This window comes from Macrotis lagotis, chromosome 2 (genome assembly GCF_037893015.1).
Source record: "Macrotis lagotis isolate mMagLag1 chromosome 2, bilby.v1.9.chrom.fasta, whole genome shotgun sequence".
NCBI classification, from domain to species: Eukaryota; Metazoa; Chordata; class Mammalia; order Peramelemorphia; family Peramelidae; genus Macrotis; species Macrotis lagotis.
Window position 1 is genome coordinate 128,197,831 of NC_133659.1, and position 18,804 is coordinate 128,216,634.

At 38.5% G+C, this 18,804-nt stretch overlaps 1 protein-coding gene across 1 annotated transcript in view; it reads right to left on the reverse strand.

Annotated features, from left to right (window-relative positions):
- The window catches only part of CAPN8 (calpain 8), a 114,770-nt gene that overhangs the window by 20,095 nt on the left and 75,871 nt on the right, over window positions 1-18,804 (reverse strand). Inside the window, exons 11-14 of the mRNA XM_074222769.1 lie at window positions 13,011-13,022; window positions 7,340-7,551; window positions 5,310-5,346; window positions 1,742-1,810 (exon numbers count right to left, since the gene is read on the reverse strand). Coding sequence (XP_074078870.1) covers window positions 1,742-1,810; window positions 5,310-5,346; window positions 7,340-7,551; window positions 13,011-13,022 — 330 coding nt within the window. The remainder of the gene's footprint in view (window positions 1-1,741; window positions 1,811-5,309; window positions 5,347-7,339; window positions 7,552-13,010; window positions 13,023-18,804) is intronic.

Consider the following 18,804-nt stretch of genomic DNA (forward strand, 5'->3'; position numbering starts at 1 on the left):
AATGGTTTGCTTCCTATACTCATAATTGAAGTAAATGCCAAATTTTAATTAGAAGTTAGTGTGGAAAGATATAATCCTTATTTCACTTCACAGATCCCCTGAAAGTTATCTGTAAATTCCTTCCATAGATGCTAAGTTAAAGACCCCTAGCTTAGAGGGACCTTTTTTTAAAAGGAATCTTAAAAATGTTTTATATAATTGCACATATATATAAACTATATTAGATTGCTTACTGTCTCCAGGCAAGGAAAAAGGGAGGGAGAATCTCAAAACTTTTTTTAACATTGAAAAAATTGTCTTAACATGTAATGGAAAGAAAAATTAATTATTATATAAAAATAACCTTAAAATGACTGAAACAATGTAATAATAATAAATAATAATGAAGAACAAAGAACACTGGTCTTAGGGTCACAGCCAGGAGAGACCTGAGTTTCTAATACCTCTAACTCTCACTAGCCTTTCAAACAAAAGAAAGCCATTTAACCACTCTGAGCCTCAGCTTCTTTGCCGTAAAAATGCAATTAAATCTCTTTTCAGGACCTTTGTGAACATATAAAGATAACATAGACCTTGTGCAAATCTTGGGTACTCATAAACATCAGCTAATATTCTTCATTATAATAGCCATACAAAACAGTAAGTTCCTGGACCTATTTCAAGGAACCCAAAATATTTTCATCTCTCTGCCTCACTAAATCTAGAAATATGTATTGAACCTTTCTGAGGATCTAAGGCCTTTATTTCTTTCCACTCACTTCTAAGGCTCCCAGGACACCTTATTCTCACCCAAGAGTAAAGCTTTTGTTGTATTTATGTGATTGCTTGTAAGTACTATTCCCAGTTCTGTCTCTTCATGGCCTCTGTTTTGCTGTGACAATCAACAACCCAGAAAATCTGGGATGGAAGGTTCAATGGGAAGATACTGTCATTTTTCCATGACTGATGTACTCAGGTATCTGGGTACAGGTTTTAATTCAGGAGACAATTTATCCTCGATGTGCAGCATCAGAAAAAAAAAAGGTAAAGAGAGTTAGGTAATATCTTCAGCATGTTCACTCAGGCCAAATTGACTTAGCTCTCTTTTTACCTGTTCTACGCAATTCCTTCTTCTTCTGAAGAATGTTGATTGAGAGAGAATTCAGCTGCTGAGGTTCTATAGTCAGAGACCCTGAACTGAGGAGGTCAATTTATGAGAGGAGAAGGGCTTTTGGTAGAATCTATGTAACTGGAGTTTGCTATTTACTCAAAAGAGAGAGCAGCCCCAGTAAGGAGATAAAGTGCCCCAGAATAACTAAGCCCTGGAGGACTAGATGGGAAAACTGGTCTGTGAACTGCTGAGATTCTCAAATGATGAACTCCACATGATGAAAAGGACCTGTAGACTACGTCAGGACTACCTTCTTGAGGTGAGCAGAGGATTGCTTTTTTTTTTCCATCACTGAGAGGGGGGCAGGAGAGACAGGGAAGCAAAGGGAGAATGAAAATGATTTAAAGAGAAGGCAACATGGTATAGAAAAGAAAGTACTAGACTTTGAAGAAGAGATTCAAATCTCACATCTAACACTTGATAGACATGTGACCCTGGGCAACTCTTTTAATGTCTTTATCTCCTTATCTGTAAAATGAGAAGGCTAAACTAGATAGTCTCCAAAGTCCTTTCTTGCTCTAAAATCTATGATCCTTGAAACAATTCACAACAGTTTGGGGAATCTTACTCATTCCCATACCTGCCACTCACCTCCCCAATATGCTTCTCAAATAGACTCTTGAACTGGTCTTCTACTTGTTCTCCTTCACTGGGATGTGGCTAATGGGAAGGAAAAATGCAGAGTTAAAATGCATGTTGAACAGCCCAAGGACAAGGGCAAAGATGATGAATGGCTAATTCCATTTGATGTAAAGTACTTGGCTAACCCTAAAGCACTACAGAAATGTGATCAATTATTATAGTTATTATTGGGGAGCAGAAATCTAGGAGTCAGCTTCTTAGGGATGAAAGGAAAGGAGTTCCCTTCCTAAGGCTCCTGGGACACCTTATTCTCACCCAAGAGTAAAGCTTTTGTTGTATTTATGTGATTGCTTATAAATGCTATCGAATAAATTATCTAGATTATAGAGAGACTAACCTCAGTCAGCAGAGGGAGCTCTTTGCTTCTATGGAAATTAGAGCTGACTAGCTCTTACGAAACAAAATCACAGCTCATCTTTATATAGTATTTTAAGGTTTATGGAATAATTTCTTCACAATCCCCTTATGATAATAGTCATCAGAATTTTGAGGAATTGAAAGTTCCTCCCGTAACCCCCTCTCAGAAAAGGGGTAGGTTTAGCCAAGTTACCACCAAGAGATAACTAAGCAAAGGGGTTGCCCTCTGAATAACATGTCTGAATCAGTAAATCAATTCGGATCATTCACATAGTGTAGAAAACCTACCTTAGAGACAGTAAGACTTAAGTTCAAAGCTCTCCCCTTTTCCCCTCATTACAATACAATACAAATTGTATAATCCTAGGCAAGTCACTTATTCTGTCTAAATTTCCTCTTCAGTAAAGTGAAGGAGCCACCAAGATCCCCTCGAGCTCTAAGTCTATGATATTAAGAACCTTGGTCAAATCAAAACCTTAAAATGTCCCCAGGAAATTCTCTAAGGTTATAAATTTCAGAGAAGATATTAATGTGCTTTGTTCCCTTATCAGCAAATGCCTGTAGGTGAGAAAGGGAAGAAACTGAGACAAATATGCTTGTGACTTGCCTAAGTCACTTAAATAAATTTCTGAGGACAAATCTGAACTCAGGTCTTCCTGAGTTTAGACTCAGCCTTCTACCCATTGTGCCACCGAGCTGCCTCTATTACAAATAGGAAGGAAAGATTTCACATTAGCTAGGTTCTGGTATTCTCTAAGATATTTTTATTCTAACTAGTACAGAAAAGGTATATAACTGAGAGATGGCCAAAAGCCACATTTCCAAAGATATGTGTGAATGAATAAATGAATGAAAGGGAAAAAAAGGCTGTCACTGGCCTTATATTCTCAAAGAGAAAGATAATACATTTGAGAAATGGAGACAAAGACTAAAAAAGGGTGTTTTTGCCACAGACAGTGCATATTTATATATCCTATTTGGTTTAGGATGTTAGGAATCCAGGACCCTGATAATTCTCCTGGACTGACATCTACACAGTGACTCCTATGAGAAATGATCCCATCTGTGAAGGTATTCAGAGTAACTGGAAGAAGAAAGTTCTGGGGAAGAAATACATATATTTTCCAATAAGCATCCTTGATAAGAAACTCTCAATGGTGAAAACTGGATATTTCTTGGATTTAAAGGGCAAGGAATGATTTCCTGGTTCTATGGCAAGAAGACACCTTTCACATCTTATATTTACCAGAAGAGAGGATGTGCTATAGCTGTGACACCCAGTCTCAAAAATGTGTGGAGTATGACTGCAGATTCAGATGTCCCAATTTGTTCTCTTTGAAAAATACCAAGAGATCTTTTCAGCCCTGATTGGGCATGGAAGCAGACAGAACAAGGGCTGGGAAAAATGAGCTATTGATGCTACCCTACCAGTCCTGCCCCACCTCAGAACCTTTATGTCTCTCCCTAAAACATCACCACCTAAACAGCCCAGCTGTGATGATGCTCCATCCCAGAGAGACAATAACATGAGCTCAACAGCAAAAGCCACTTCATTAAAGTTGAACTATCCCTATCCAGTTAGCAGCTCCAGCTTGAAGCTCTGGTACCAAACCCTATCTATCATTTTTAACTCATCTCCTCAGGAGGCTTTCTCAAACTGACTCTTCCCAGATGATTCCATTCACCCTAGCCCTCATCCCTATAGAATCATGGACTCATATAGACTTAGAGCAGGAAGGTACTTCAGGGGCAATATATCATATAAACATGCCCAGCAGCTAGGTGGCACAGTAGAATTCTGGATTTGGGGACAGCAAGATCTAAGTTCAAATTCTCCCTCAGACACATATATAGCTGTGTGACCCTGAACAAGTCACTTAATCTACATCAACTTCAGTTTTCTCCTCTATAAAAGGAAATAATAATAATAATAATAATAATAATAGCATATGCATCAAAGAGTAATTGAGAGGATCAAATGAGATATGGAAGCATATTGCTAAAATACTACATACATACTATGTATTTATATGCATCTTTAAAAGTACAGATAATACAAGTCAGCTAGGTTGTGTAGTAAATAGTGCTGGGCCTAGAGTCAAGAAGATCTGAGTTCATATTTGGCCTAAGACATTACTAGCTGTGTGACCTTGGGCAAGTCATTTAACCTTGCTTGCCTCAGTTTCCTCAACTGTAAAATGATCTGGAGAAGGAAATGACAATCCATTCCAGGATTTTTGTCAAGAAAACTCCAGATAAGGTCCTGAAGAATCAGACATGACTGAAACAATTGAATAATAAACCACAATTCAAGGACAGTGTTTATTGATCTCCAGGTGAGTATTCTCTGACAGAGAAGCAGCCTCTATAGGGACTAGAACTGCAGCCTTAGAGTCAGAAAGACTTGGGTTTGTGTCCTAAATCTGGTTAGCATGGGAAAATCATTTGCTTAAGTGACTTGAACAAGATCCCAGACTACTCTCTAAGTTACCTAACAAAATGAGAGCACAGCTCTGGACAACAAAAAGTCTGCTTTTATTTATTTGTTTTTTAATCTATCTGCCATTCATTCTCCACTTTATTTGTCTGGATCTCAGATTTCTTTTCTCTAAAATGAAAGGTGTTGAACTAGATTAGATTTTCCCTAAGGTTACTTATAGCTCTGAAATTTTATGGGCTAATTCTACAGTTTCAGGACAAGTAGGTGACACAATGGATAGAGCACTGGCCTAGAGTCAGAAAAGCTTGTCTTCCTGAGTTCAAATCAAGTCTCAGAAACTTACTACGTGTGTGACCCTGGATAAGGCACTTAATCCTGGTTGCCTCAGTTTCCTTCTCTGTAAAATGAACTGGAGAAGGAAATGGCAAACTACCCCAGTATCTTTGCCAAGAAAACCCCAAATGGGGTCACAAAGAGTCAGATATGATTGAATGACTGAAAAACCATAACAAATTTATGAAAGTTAGTAATATTTATGAAATTCTTCCCCAAATGTTTTGTTGTCTACATTTATAATTGAAAGAAATGTTAAATTTAAGTTAGGCATTAGTGAAAATAAAATTCTGGTTTTTTTCCCATCCAAGTTCATACCCCGAAATCTCTCCCTTGAGGGACCATGAAGCTCAAGTTAAGAATTCCTGGTTCAAAATAGGTGCTTACCTCATATGGTTTTCCAGCTACCATGTCTCCAATCTCCCTGAAACAAAAATACTCAGAAGAACAAAATCAACATAAAAAGTTAAGAGAGTCTAGCTAAAGATTGTTCTTTGGGGGGGCATTCTAAAATTTGAGGAGCATAGAATGAAGAAAGAAAAGGAATTTCCCTCCTAAGACTGTTTCACAACTTCATAAACTAAGCCTTAATTCAGTAAGGATTGAAAGAGATCCTTCACCTTTTCCATGCATTCCTGTGAGGTCATTCCAAACTATAGACATTAAGTATCAAGTTCAGTCAGTTCCCTCAAAATTTCTAGGATGATACTGTCTTTTTACTTCATGTACTTCTCTGCCAAGAAAGTCTTTTTTGGAAAGCCCATTCCATGGCTAAGAAACCCAATTACCACCCTTCTTTCCCTTGGGACAATCCTTTGCCTAGAAATGTCTGTTATATTAGTGGCAACTCCAAAATCCCCATCACATGTTTTGTATGGAGCTCAGAAAAGATGTTTTGTTGTGTTATCTGAAGTGAAATTCTATACCTTAAGTTCTCTTCCTATTAGATGGAAACTCCTCTGGCTGGATTGCTACCAGGACCCTACTTAAGTCTGACTTCTAGCCTCTACCCCAAATTTTGCAATACATGAGAAATTTCTTCCCCTTTGACTCTGCTATTTCTGGGGACACCATTCAATCTCCTATGTTCAAACCCTTGGTATCCTCTAACTCTTCCTTTTCCTTCACAGACCCCATTCTTATCCCACCCCCATATCTAACTAGTGATCAAATTCTATCAAAATAACATCTATGATATCTCTCAAATATATACTCCCTTCTCTCTATTCTCTTTGGTTAATAGGCTTTAATCACTCCTATCAAAACTATCATAATAGCCTCCTCTTGGGCTATCTCTCCCCACTCTCCACTTCCCTATCTGCACTCTAATATCCAGTGGTGCTTCATAACATTTCCAGACTAAGTGATTAATCATCTTTATCTCATCTATAACTCTCCTCATCAAAATCCTTCAATGATTCCTTACTACTACTTACTCATACAAAATTCAGATTCCTTAACCTGGTACACCATATAGGAGCCCTTTTCACCCTAACCCCCACATACACATAGTGGAGCCCCACCCATCCACATCGCATCAGTATATTTAAGAACCATGGACAGAGTGTTTCCATCCATCTTGAAACTAAGCTCCTCTCCTCTAGTCAGAATATACATTCTTTGAAAGCAGAGGTTTTCAATCACTTCACTAGCTCTATTTCCAATGCTTAGCATAATACCTAGCACATATCAAGTACTTTATAACTCCTTTTGTATTTCATACTACCCTACTTTTCCATTTTTATTTCAAAAATACCATACACAATGCAGTACCTTTTGTTTCCCTGCCCTGTGCCTCTACTCATGTCCTTTCATGTCTATATCCTCACTATCCCTGCCTATTTAAATAATCTACATCTTTTAAAGCTCAACTCATATCTATGCAGCCTTCTCAATTCATTCCCCTCAGGAGTTTAAATGCATTTTGTACCTCTCCCAAATCTGGCAAACAAACCTTTATGAAGCACCTACTATTTGTCAGACATTACTCTAAGCACCAGGGGAAAATGTGATCCTTGCCCTAAAGGAGTTTACAGTCTTGCATTAGAGCTATGTATATATCACATCTCCCTACTACATCATAAGCTCCATGAAAATACTATGCTTTATTTATCTTTGTACCTCCCCCAGTGTCTACCATAGTCTTCTGTATGTAGATGGCAATTAATGAGTGCTTTTTTACTGAATCAGTGAATAAATAGAGGGCCCTTGAGAGCTATTATGTCTGTCATCATTTTAAAGATTTGGATTTTTCTCATTACCCCTATAGGAGCCCTGTTGGAAATCTCATTAGGTTGGCAAGTGGACTCTCAACACCCCAAACAACAATTGGGATCTTCCTCCCAGGCTCTAGTAATTTCCCTGCTGGAAACCTTTACACTCAGGCTTATTAGGCTGGCACATGGAGGAGCTCATACAGGGACTTAGCTTCCTTCTCTGTGAATATTCTCAGGCAGAACTCTCCATCCTTGAATGGCTCAAAGGTTGATGGCACCACCAGGTAGGCTCCAAGGGGAAGATGGAATCTAGTAGAAACTTCTCGAAGGTTAAAGTAGGCTGGGGTTCGAGCAGCAGGCTGATGTTTCAAGAAGAAGTCCTGGCTCAGATGCATTTCCGTATGGTTCTCCAGCTGCACAAATTAGCATTTAGCAATTCATTTGTCATAGAATTGGGGCCCTCTATTTCGAACCCTTTCTTTCAGAGATGAGGAAGCAGATCCACAGGAAGGTTAAGTAATTTACTCAAGATCTCTCAAATACTAAGTATAAGTATTTTAAACTTGGGTCTTCTGACTCCAAAACCAGCCCCTCCAATTTACTATGATTTTTCTCCCAGTTAGAAGATAAGACTAGAAAAATCCATTCTAATATTATAGTTTTGAGTATTCTCATTGTAATTATTATTTTTTGTTTGGTTTTTTTTAGAATTTTGCAAGGCAAATGGGGTTAAGTGGCTTGCCCAAGGCCACACAGCTAGGTAATTATTAAGTGTCTGAGACTGGATTTGAACCCAGGTACTCCTGACTCCAAGGCCGGTGCTTTATCCACTATGCCACCTAGCCGCCCCTGTAATTATTTTTTATGAAAAAAAATTTAACTAGGTATTTGTTTCCATGAGTCCTTTAGCTTTCCATATAAACTATTATTCAGATATTTAATTTGTTTAGCAATGTAAGTTTAACTCCTGAGTTCCCAATGCAAAAATTCAGAAATGGTGCTCTTGTCTTTTATTAACTGCCAAACAAACAGATCTCTGAAAGAGAGAAGGCCCCCATCTCTTCAAGGGGGGGGGGTGTATAATTGGATAACCTGATATTGACATCATTTGGCCAAGACTAGCCAAAAATAAATAAATAAATAAGTTGAATGACTGATGATAGAGACTAAAGGTGAGGCACCCTGGGCTCTGACTCTGCCACTGATTCCCTCAGTGACCTCTGGTAAAGTTATTTCCTCTCTATGGGCTTCACTTTATTTGCCTGTTAAATGGTGATAGATGGGGTCAGTAACCCAGCACCTGTTGAAGCAAGTAGGGGATAGGTATTAAGGGGTGGGGTTGTTTTTAAGTCTCTGAAACATACTAATTAAGGATTGCGAGATGCTTTAAAAACAGGTGCCAAATTATTATTATTATTATTATTATTACTGTAATTAAGCTTCCTTTTAGCACCTTATCTTCCCATTTAATCATCCTTAAGATGATGATGACTATGGCTGATTTGCATCAGTATCCTGGGACTTCTGTGACCTAGAGCTCAACTGACCAGATGGAATATAGAAAAGGGGCTTTCCATCAATGGTCTCAGAAACTCCTTATCCCACCCCGTTTTCAAGTTTATTTAAAAACAGGAAACTGGAAAGGAAACTCAAGTTCCACCTTACCCCCATGTCAGGGAGGTTTCATAATATAGTGAAAAGATCCTGGATTTAGAATCAGAGGGCCTGGACCACCAACCCAGTTTTATCACTTGCTACAGTATGATCTTGGGTAAGTCACTTAACCTCTAAGGGTACAATTTCTTCATTTGTTAAATGAAAGAATTGGACTAAGCTCCCTTCCAGATATGAGTCTATTGCCATATGATCCATATACTGAAGCATTTTTCTATGGGGGATTGTCCCAGGTTATCTATGCTCCTCCCAAACATTCAATTTGAGAAAATCTGTGCTCCATGAGATTATGTTCACTAAGGCAGTAATGGAAGGTAATGGGAAGGAGTCAAGTGAAGTCATCATTGTTGATAGTACAGGGAGGGATTTGAAAGAGCAGAAAGCAAGGAGGCAGGTTGGGCTTAATACACTGGGAATTTGAGAGCTAATTCTATCTAGGATTATGAGAGGGAAGAGCAGAAGCATACTCAAAAAGGGAAGGAAATTTGACAGTGTCAACCCTCCTGTGTTCTATTGTTTTCTGGAATAGTCACAGATCAGAAGACTTAGAATTGAGAGAAACCTTAAAGATCATATAGTTCAATTGCATCACTTATAACTGAGGAAACTGAGGTCTAAATCAATCAAACAAAATTTATTAAGGGTTGACTAGGTACTATGCTAGCTGGGGAGGGGGCATTATAAATACAAAAAAAGAGACAATCTCTACTTGCAAAGAATTTATATTCTAGTGAGGAGTCAAGTACATTAATATATTAATACATAGAATATATTTATAAAGGAATAATTGTAATATAGCTAATAACTAGATAGTTTGGGAAGAAGGCTACCCATAATTGTAGGGAATCAGGAAAGGCTTTGTGTAGAACATGGTGCTTGAACTCCCATGTATGGTAGACTGAAGTGGAATGTCATATGTGATGAATAGGCCACTTTGACTGAATCAGCAACATTATAGAGGTTATGGGGTAAGTTATGAAGAGTTTAAAAAGGGTGGCTAGGTGGTGCAGTGGATAAAGCATTGGCCCTAGAGTCAGGAGTACCTGGGTTCAAATCTGGTCTCAGACACTTAATAATTACCTAGCTGTGTGGCCTTGGGCAAGCCACTTAATCTCATTTGCCTTGCAAAAAAAAAAAAACCTAAAAAACGAGTTTAAAAGCTAAACAAGAGTTTGTTGGGCTTTTTTTTCCCCTAGAGACACTAGGAAGCCACTAAAGTTGACTGAGAAGGGGGAGAAGATGGCCAGATCCGTGCTTAAGGAAATCACTTTTATAGCAGTGCATAGGATATACTGAAGTGGGAGACCAATTTGAAGGCAGTTGCAATAATCTAGGCAATGAATGTCTAAATCAGGGGGTAGTAGTAGAGTGAGTAGTAAGTTAGATATCATGATGTAGAGGGATAAAAGGCAAGATTTGGCAATTGATTGGATATGGGGGTGAGGGAGGGTAAGGAAGAATGAAGCGTCTAGGAAAATGATGAGAATTCTGGGGAACAGGATGGATGGTGCACTCTTTGAGAGAAATAGGAAAGTGTGGGAGAGGAGAGCTTTTAAGGGGGAAAAATAATGAGTTTGGATTTAGACATGTTGCACTTGAGAAGTCTCTGGGATACCCATCTACCCCCATTCAATCAGATGAATTAGAAAAAGGTCACTTGGGTAGCAATGAGTAAACCTGAGATTTTTTTTATTCCAAATTCAATATGCTTTCTTACCACACCAGGCTGTTCATTTTACATAATTATTTTTGTTTGCTCCCTATATTCCCATGAGATCACATTTGACTATGGAAAGGATCTCTGAATTTGGATTATGGGGAGATATGGATTCAAACCCCAACGATACTCTTGACTAATATATGACCCTAGGCAAGTAACTTAATCTATACCTCCCTTTATAGATTCTTCATTTGCAAATAAAGGGGTTGAAGTTTATTGTCTCTATGATCCCTTTCACTCTTGAGAAGCTTGGATTTAGAATTAGAACTGACCTTAGCAGTCAAGTAGTTCAACTTTTTGTTTCACAGACGGAGAAACTGGATCCAGAGAAGTTGTGACTTGTCCAAGATCCCACAAGTATTAAAGTAACAGGGTTATCTAATACTGTTTAATCACCCTGAACAAAAGGGAAATCCAAGTCCCATAAAGCAGACCACCAAAACCCACCACTCATATACAGGCATGCCTGTGAAAGTTGCAATCATGGAGGGTAATGTGCATTTGTAAGAAGGGAAGAGGAACTGCCTAATGTATAGACTGAATCCATGGTTTTATGCTCCTTCCAACTGAACTGACCAGCCATTAGGAAGGACCTCCAAGGCAAACAAAGATGACTGAAATTAGTCCTTCTCTCCAGTGAAGAGAGGAAAATCCTGGTAAATAGAATTTCTTAGAACAGGTGCCTATTGAGAATACTAATGGGTGAAAGTGGAGGAGAGAGGAAGAGGAAAGTAGAGAAATGGGTGATTGAAGGAATGAGAAAAATGAATTTGGAGTTATAAAATTATACTTTTACATCTAGGATCTTATAAGACATCTCAGCCAATCCTCTCATTTTATAAATGAGGAACCTGGGCCCTAGAGTTTAGATAACTTTCTCATATAAGATCTAAAATTCAACCCCAAGATCTCAGACTCTAAATCTAAAACTCTTTCCATGGCACACAAATCAAAGTTACCATCCTAAAAGGTTGCTTTGAAAACCTCCAACTGAACTATAAAGAATGAACTCCAAAAAAATGACTTCCTAAGTACCAAAACAATAGATGCTAGATTCTATGAAATTATAATGACTAAGCCTGGCCCTAAAGAAGAGATATGAAAAGTTGCAGAATTTTTTACAGATTTGAAAAGCCATGGACTTGGAATGTTGCATACTATGGCCAATTTTATTGATGCATTAGTTTTGTTAGATTCTTATTTTATTCTCTGTTATAGAAGATGGCTCCTCTCCTAGAGAAGAATATATTAGGGAACTGTAAGTGATATAAAAATGAAAGATATAAATACTAATTTCTTTTTTTAAAGCAGAGTGGCATACATCTGTTTTTTATCTCATTTACTGTAAGGAAAATGCAAGCTTCATTCTAGAGAAGCAGTATGGCATAGTAGAAAACACACTTGGATTTGGAGTCAAATGACTTGCATTCAAAAGCTGATCCAGTTAATCTATTAAATCAAGGCAAGTTTCTTAATTTTTCTAGCTGTCAGTTTCCATGCCTGAAAAATGAGGAGTTCAAACTATTTAACCTGTAAGGCTAGGTGATATATCACAGGGTCTGGATTCAGGAAAACCCAAATTCAAAATCACATATCAGACACCTAGTGGTTGTGTGACCCTGGACAAGTCAATTAATCCTGTTTGTCTCAATTTCCTCATCTGTAAAATGAGTTGATAATATTTGTCTTTCATTTTCCAAAGAAGATCATGACATCAGGGAGATGAGGGGCTGCTGTGCTAAGTCACCAGCCTCACTTTCTCTTCTGGAATCATCTGAGACCAGTGACCAAATATGAATCAGGACAACTAGACATTGGATGCTAAGCAATCAAGGTTAAGTGATTTGCCCAAAGTCACACAACTATTAAGCATCTGAGGTCAGACTGGAACTCAGATCTTCCTGACTTTAGGATGGTATTCTACCCATTACACCATCTAACTGCCCCTACAAAATGAGCTGGGAAGAAAATGGAAAACCACTCCAGTATTTTTGCCAAGAAAACTCCAAATGGGGTCACAAAGAGTCATCTGACTGGACAAAAACAGCAAAGGCTATGATCCTATGACGCCGGGGGGAGACAAAAGGCACATGTTTTCTCTCAAAAAATCAAAATTTTGAAAGTGAATTTCCTTTTCCTGAAGCAAAGACATCCTTGTGTATTAGATGAATAGGGACTTTGATTCTCCTATAATTATCTTTGTTCTCATCAGACTAATGGACCCAAAAGGGAATGATGCATCATCACCAAGCCTCTTCATTTGGATGCCTGGCGGGTGGGATGGATGCCAATTGCCAGAATTCTCTTTACCAATTCTCTCAGTCAATGCCTCAGAGGATTCATAAACTCAGAGGGTCTGTTTACATGAAATTCAACTTCATTTAGAAGAAACTGCAGCTGCCCTTCCACCCACATGAGCAGCAGGCCACCATATGTTTCTTACCCACAGAAAGGATATTGCCAACAGCTCACACATACCTCTTTAGGGATCTGGAAGAGAAGAGAGAAAGAAAGAAAGAACAGGTGATCCAAGGGTTCCAAACACTTTCCCTTAAAAGATCAGGCTAGTCTTCTGGGCCAAACTCACAGCTAGCTTCTCTCAAGTTCCTTACCCTCCTCCCCCCATCCTACAAAATGCATGTTACAATCTATATTTTAGACTCAAAATGAGTAGTGTCAGAGGGCTAGGCTTTGGGGTTGGACAAAGTTTGTGAAACTAGAAGTTTATGAGGAGATTTCGGGGAGAATTGCAGAAATTGGTTTTGTGTAAATCCAAACAGGGCCCTAACATTCCTTCTTTATCATTATATGTATTAGAAGTGTAATATTATGGATTCTTCAGGGAGTATTAGATAAGGTGGGGAGGGGAAGATGTGATTAGTTAGAGAAGTCTGAAAAGAATTCATTTAGGGAGTTTTTAAGCTCCTCTTGAGTAAGAATTATTTCATTCACTGTATTTATATTCCCAATGCCTACATATGCTACTTGGTACATAGTAAATGCTTCACTGCATTGGAAATGTTCTTCTGCTGCCTTTAAAATGTCAAAAAAATCAAAGAAGATTTCCAGCACATTATGTGAATCCCTTGCAGTAAAATTATGGGATAAAATAGGTAAGAATTGCAATAATGATAATCAATATTTTATCAAAGATTAATATAACATATTAATATACTATAATATAATTTATTAAACTCCTACTATGTGCCAAGAAGCTCAAGTCTAAAGGGGGAGAATAGATGCAAATAACAACATAAAGTAAAGTTATATACAGGATAAATTGGGAATAATTAAGAGGGGCAAGCATTAGAATAAAGGAGGATCATAAAAAACTTTGTGTTAAATGGATTATTTTCCTTGGGGTTCAAAGGAAAACAAGAAAGCCAAGAGACAAAGATGAGGAAAGAAAGCATAGGAGCAAAATGGGCCATTGAAATGCCAGGCATCAAGACAGGATGAATGGGCATAGATGGATTATGATCTGTATAGCTGGAGAAAATACCCAAGTTAAAGAGATCACAGATGCATTGGAACATTTGGGAAAAGTCAGCTATCACACTGCTCTGGGCAAGAGAATGTTCTCTCATAGCAAACTATGGACACAATGCCCAGAAACTTCCCCAGGAGCTCCTGAGAGCACAGCAGGTGTGATAGAGGAGAAGGAAGAAGCCTCCCCTCCCCAGAGAGCCCCAGGAAGACTCAAGAAAGGTAGCTGGAGTCACCTCCTCTCATCCCCTCCTGTCTCTCAGACAAGGGACAAGCAGAGCTTGTTGCTAATGTAGAAAACAGTTGTTTCCATATGCTGTGCGGCCATCTGCTCACGGCCTGAAACAATTACAGGAAACAGATTAACTGGAATAAGACTCTTGGGGGGGGGGGGAACACTGAGGAATCCCATTCATTCTTTCAACCAAAATTTATTAAGCACACTGAAAGGCATTGTGCTAGGTAGAGAGGCTGAAAGATGAGTCCTCAGTCTTCAAATAGCTAACCATCTAATAGAATCTAAGAAGAAAAAACATCTCAGGTTCTTGTATTTGAGAAATTCTTCCCTACTTCCCTTAATTTGCTTTTTTGGCCAAGTTAAGCAACATGACAAATTCAGAGGATACATAAGAGGAAAAAAGCCTAAGAGATCATTTTGTCTCACTCTTGTTTTAGACAGCTGATGTAATATAGTGAATAAAGTACTAGCCTAGGAGTTGAGAAGTGGCTTTGAATCCTCTTAAAACACTCACTGATTGTATGCCCCCCCACCCCACCTAGGAAACCATAATGGTTGTAAGTCTCAGTTGTCTCATCTATGAAATGAAACCAATAATAGCCCCTACCTCACAGAATTGGAAGGCTCAAGAGCAATAAGGAATGTAAAATGCTTTTTTAAATATGAGCTATTATCATTATTATTGAAAAAGGAAATTTGAGATCAAGAGATGTTTAGTTATTTGCCCAAGGACATACAGGTCCTCTGCAAACCCAGGTCCTCTGCAAAATACAATTCTCTTTCCACTAACCCAACCCATCCTGCTTTAATCCATGGAACAGGCTTCAGTATACTTGCCCTGAGTATAAGAACCTAGAACCCTGTCCCATTTCCAACATCTAATACTCTGAGTATGTTATTCCTCCATTCAAAAATCTTCATTGGTTCTCCGTTGCCTACCAAATAAAGTATACATTTCTTATCCTGCATCCTGGGCCTCCCACATTCTGACTCCAACCTACCTTTCCAGCTTTAGCTCATATTATTACTTCCTTTTCCAAACCCTATAATACTGCCTAGCTAAACTTTCCACTCTGCTTCTGTTCTATTCTCTCCTGATTTCACTCCTTTCCACAAAAAAATTCCCCCTGCATGAAACTGATTCCTGCACTATCACCTGACAAAGTCCCTCTGATCCTTCAGGGTGCCACCTTCTCCAAGAAGTCTTCTCTGCTCCCCCCACCAAAAGTGTTCTCTTTCTCCTCAGACTTCTCATTGCATTTGGCCTGATCCCCCCACTTCTTCTGTATTCAAATTATTTGTTCTTATATCTCTCTCCTTCCATACATTTCTGTGATCTGTCACATCAGGACCTAGGAGCTCTTAGGACCATAGAACCAGAGCTGAAAGGGACTCTTAGAGCCAAGTAGTCCAGTTCCTTTATTCTACAGATGAGGAGACTGAGCCACCCAAGGAGGTTCAATGATTTTTCCAAGGTGGTTCTAATCCAGAGATAATATTCTTTCTAACAAATCATACTTCCTCTATCCATCTTTGCCTACTCAGCACCTTGTGCAGTATTTTGTTCATAATAGGTACTTAACAAATGTCACTCAGATTTAATCTACTGCCCTTGTCCCCTAAGTGAATCTTCTGTTGAGAACTCAGTCCTTAAACTGATGTATAAACAGTATACAAGATCAATTGCCCTCAACCACACCATTTCTAGGAATGAGACTTCATGCATCTCTCCTCAACAGTCTCCAGGTACTTTCCTAACTAAAATGACTATCAGCAATACCTTCATCTTTCCCTTTAGCTCCAACCTCTGCAAAGTCATGGCACCTGGGAAGATAAGTACAGAGGACTTGGCAGTCCTCTTCTTAAAGTTACAGAGCACACTGTCAACATACATTAAATATGCCCAGCCAAGTCACTCAGGAGAAACTAAGCTGGGCAGGTGGGGCATCTCCCTTGGCACAAATCCTTTTCAGGGAGGCACAGGCCTTCACTGATACTTACTGATGAATAGAAAAAGACAGTCATCTTTGAAGTACAAATTTCAAAATAAAAATGGGTAGGCAGGCTTGTCATAGAGCAGTTGGCACCACAGAACTCAGAGAGCTGGGACCAGCCTTGCAAACATTGTAGGCCTCTGGGGAAAATCCTAGTGAGCTCCATCATTGTCATATCCTCAATCTCAAAGGAAGATTCCATTTTGCAAGCAGTTGGAGTACAGAAGGTAGACTCACAGGACAAAATATTGTATTCACTGGACAGAAAAGAAAGATGGATTTTCCATCCTTCCCACTCAAAACACACACACACACACACACACACACACACACACACACACACACACCTGGCTTTTAAAACCACTTTTTCTTTTTCCTAGACTCAGAACTTCAGACTAGGGAGACTTTAGTCATGAGGAAAAGTATCCTATGGCACATCATAAGACTCATCATAGTGTGTGCCTCAGAATAAACTCAACACATCTGAAACAGAAATCATGATTGTGCCCTAGAAATCAATACCATCCCCCCTTCTGAAATTCTCTTTGCCCATCTTTCTTTGTATCCTCCAGGGCTGACATAGCACTTGGTATATATTAAGTATCCATCAAAACCTAGATCTCTCCAGTCTAGTTTTCACTAATACATTGGCATGTAAAACTCATGGTCTCTCTAGAACTACTCTCCCAAACCCCATTGACCCTGGCAGGTTAGGTCTCACACTCTCTCCCAACTCAGAAGTAGGAGTTGTCCTGTGTGATTGAAAGTGGTTTTATAACACCATAGTTCATAAGCCCCCATCAATGTGCTTCCCCTAATAATTATGATGATATAAATTTGTTGTTTTTCAGTCATTTTCATCATGTCCAATTCTTTGCAAACCCATTTGAGTTTTCTTTGTAAAGGTACTAAAGAAGTTTGACATTTTCTTCTCCAGTTCATTTTACAGATGAGAAAACTGAGACAAACAGGGTTAAGTGACTTGTCAAGGCTCATAGAGCTAATAAATGTCTGAGGCAGGATTTGAAGTCAAGAAGCTCAGTCTTTCTAACTCCAGGTCCAGTGCTCTATCTACTGTACCACCTAGCTGCCCCTTGATATAAATCAAACAGACTTAACTACTTTTTAGAAATGAATATTTACTAGAACAGAATAATTGGTCCAAAACATCACACCAAAGTGTGTGATATGTTATCCTACCAGTAAATATAAAATCTAAGAGAAAGAGGGTTCAAGGTTAGAAGATATGTGACAAAGGAGTAATTCACAGATCCTGAAAGTCCTTTTGTTGGAGCCTAGGATATACAAGATCTAACAGCATTTTTGTGCAGTATAGCTTTTCTATAGTAGAGACTTAAATCTGTTTTTCCTCAATTCCTGTGGATAGAGCACTGGGTGTAGAGTCAGGAAGACTCATCTCCCTGAGTTTAAATCCTGCCTCAGATACTTTCAAAATGTGTGATTCTGGACATGTCACTTCACCCTATTTAACTCAGTTTCTTCATCTGCTAGAGAATGAGCTAGAGAAGAAAATGGCAAATCACTCCAGTATCTTTGCCAAGAAAACCCCAAATGCAGTTATGAAGAGTTGGATATGACTGAAAATTATTAAATAACAACAAATTTGCATCATCATAATCATTGGTGGAATCACATTGATGGGTGTTCATGAACTATACCATTGGAAAACCACTCTTAAAGTTTCTCCTTTTCCTCTAGACCTCTTTGTGGATGTTCTTCAAGATTCTGCACTCAGGACTTATTTTCCTTCTATATTGTTTCTTTAATTTGACTTAGTTCAACAAATATTTGCTAAAAATCTGTTGTGGGTAAGGTACTGTTTTTAAGATTGAAACACACACACACACACACACACATATACACAAACATACCAACCCTTTCAAGGACTTCAAGGAACTTCAGATATATAATATATTCAGAAAAGCACATACAAAATAATTTTAAGAAAGGGAAAGCACTAACACACAAGGGAAACAAGGAAGACTTTAAGTAGATTGTACCTGAGCTGAGTTTGAAGAAAGCTAAGGAAAAGTACTAGAGTGAAATAGAATGTCTTCCTTAGAGAAGAACAGATGGGTTCATGTGACTAGAATGTAGAAGCAGTGAAAGAAGATGATGGGAAATTCATTGGGAAAGGTCCATTGGAATCAAAATTTTGGAGAGATTTTAATACTAGACAAAGAGATTATAATTTATCCTAGAACCAATAAAGGCTACCACTGAAGGATTTTTAGCATAGAAATGACACAATACAATCTATACCTTATGGGAGATTAATTTTTTAGTAAATGATGAAGTATAGATTGGCAAGGGGAGATAATGGAAGTAGAAAAACACATTTGGAGGCTAGTTCCAGTGAGAGAAGATATGGTCTTGAACCAGGAGAGTGACTGGAGTAAAAAGGATAAATTCAACATGTTATAAATATGGACTAGAATAATTCTGGCCATTAATTTGGTGTGAGATGTGAGGTAGAGGGAAGAATCAAGGATGACTTTAAACTTGCAGATTTAGGTGAATGGAAGGATAGGAT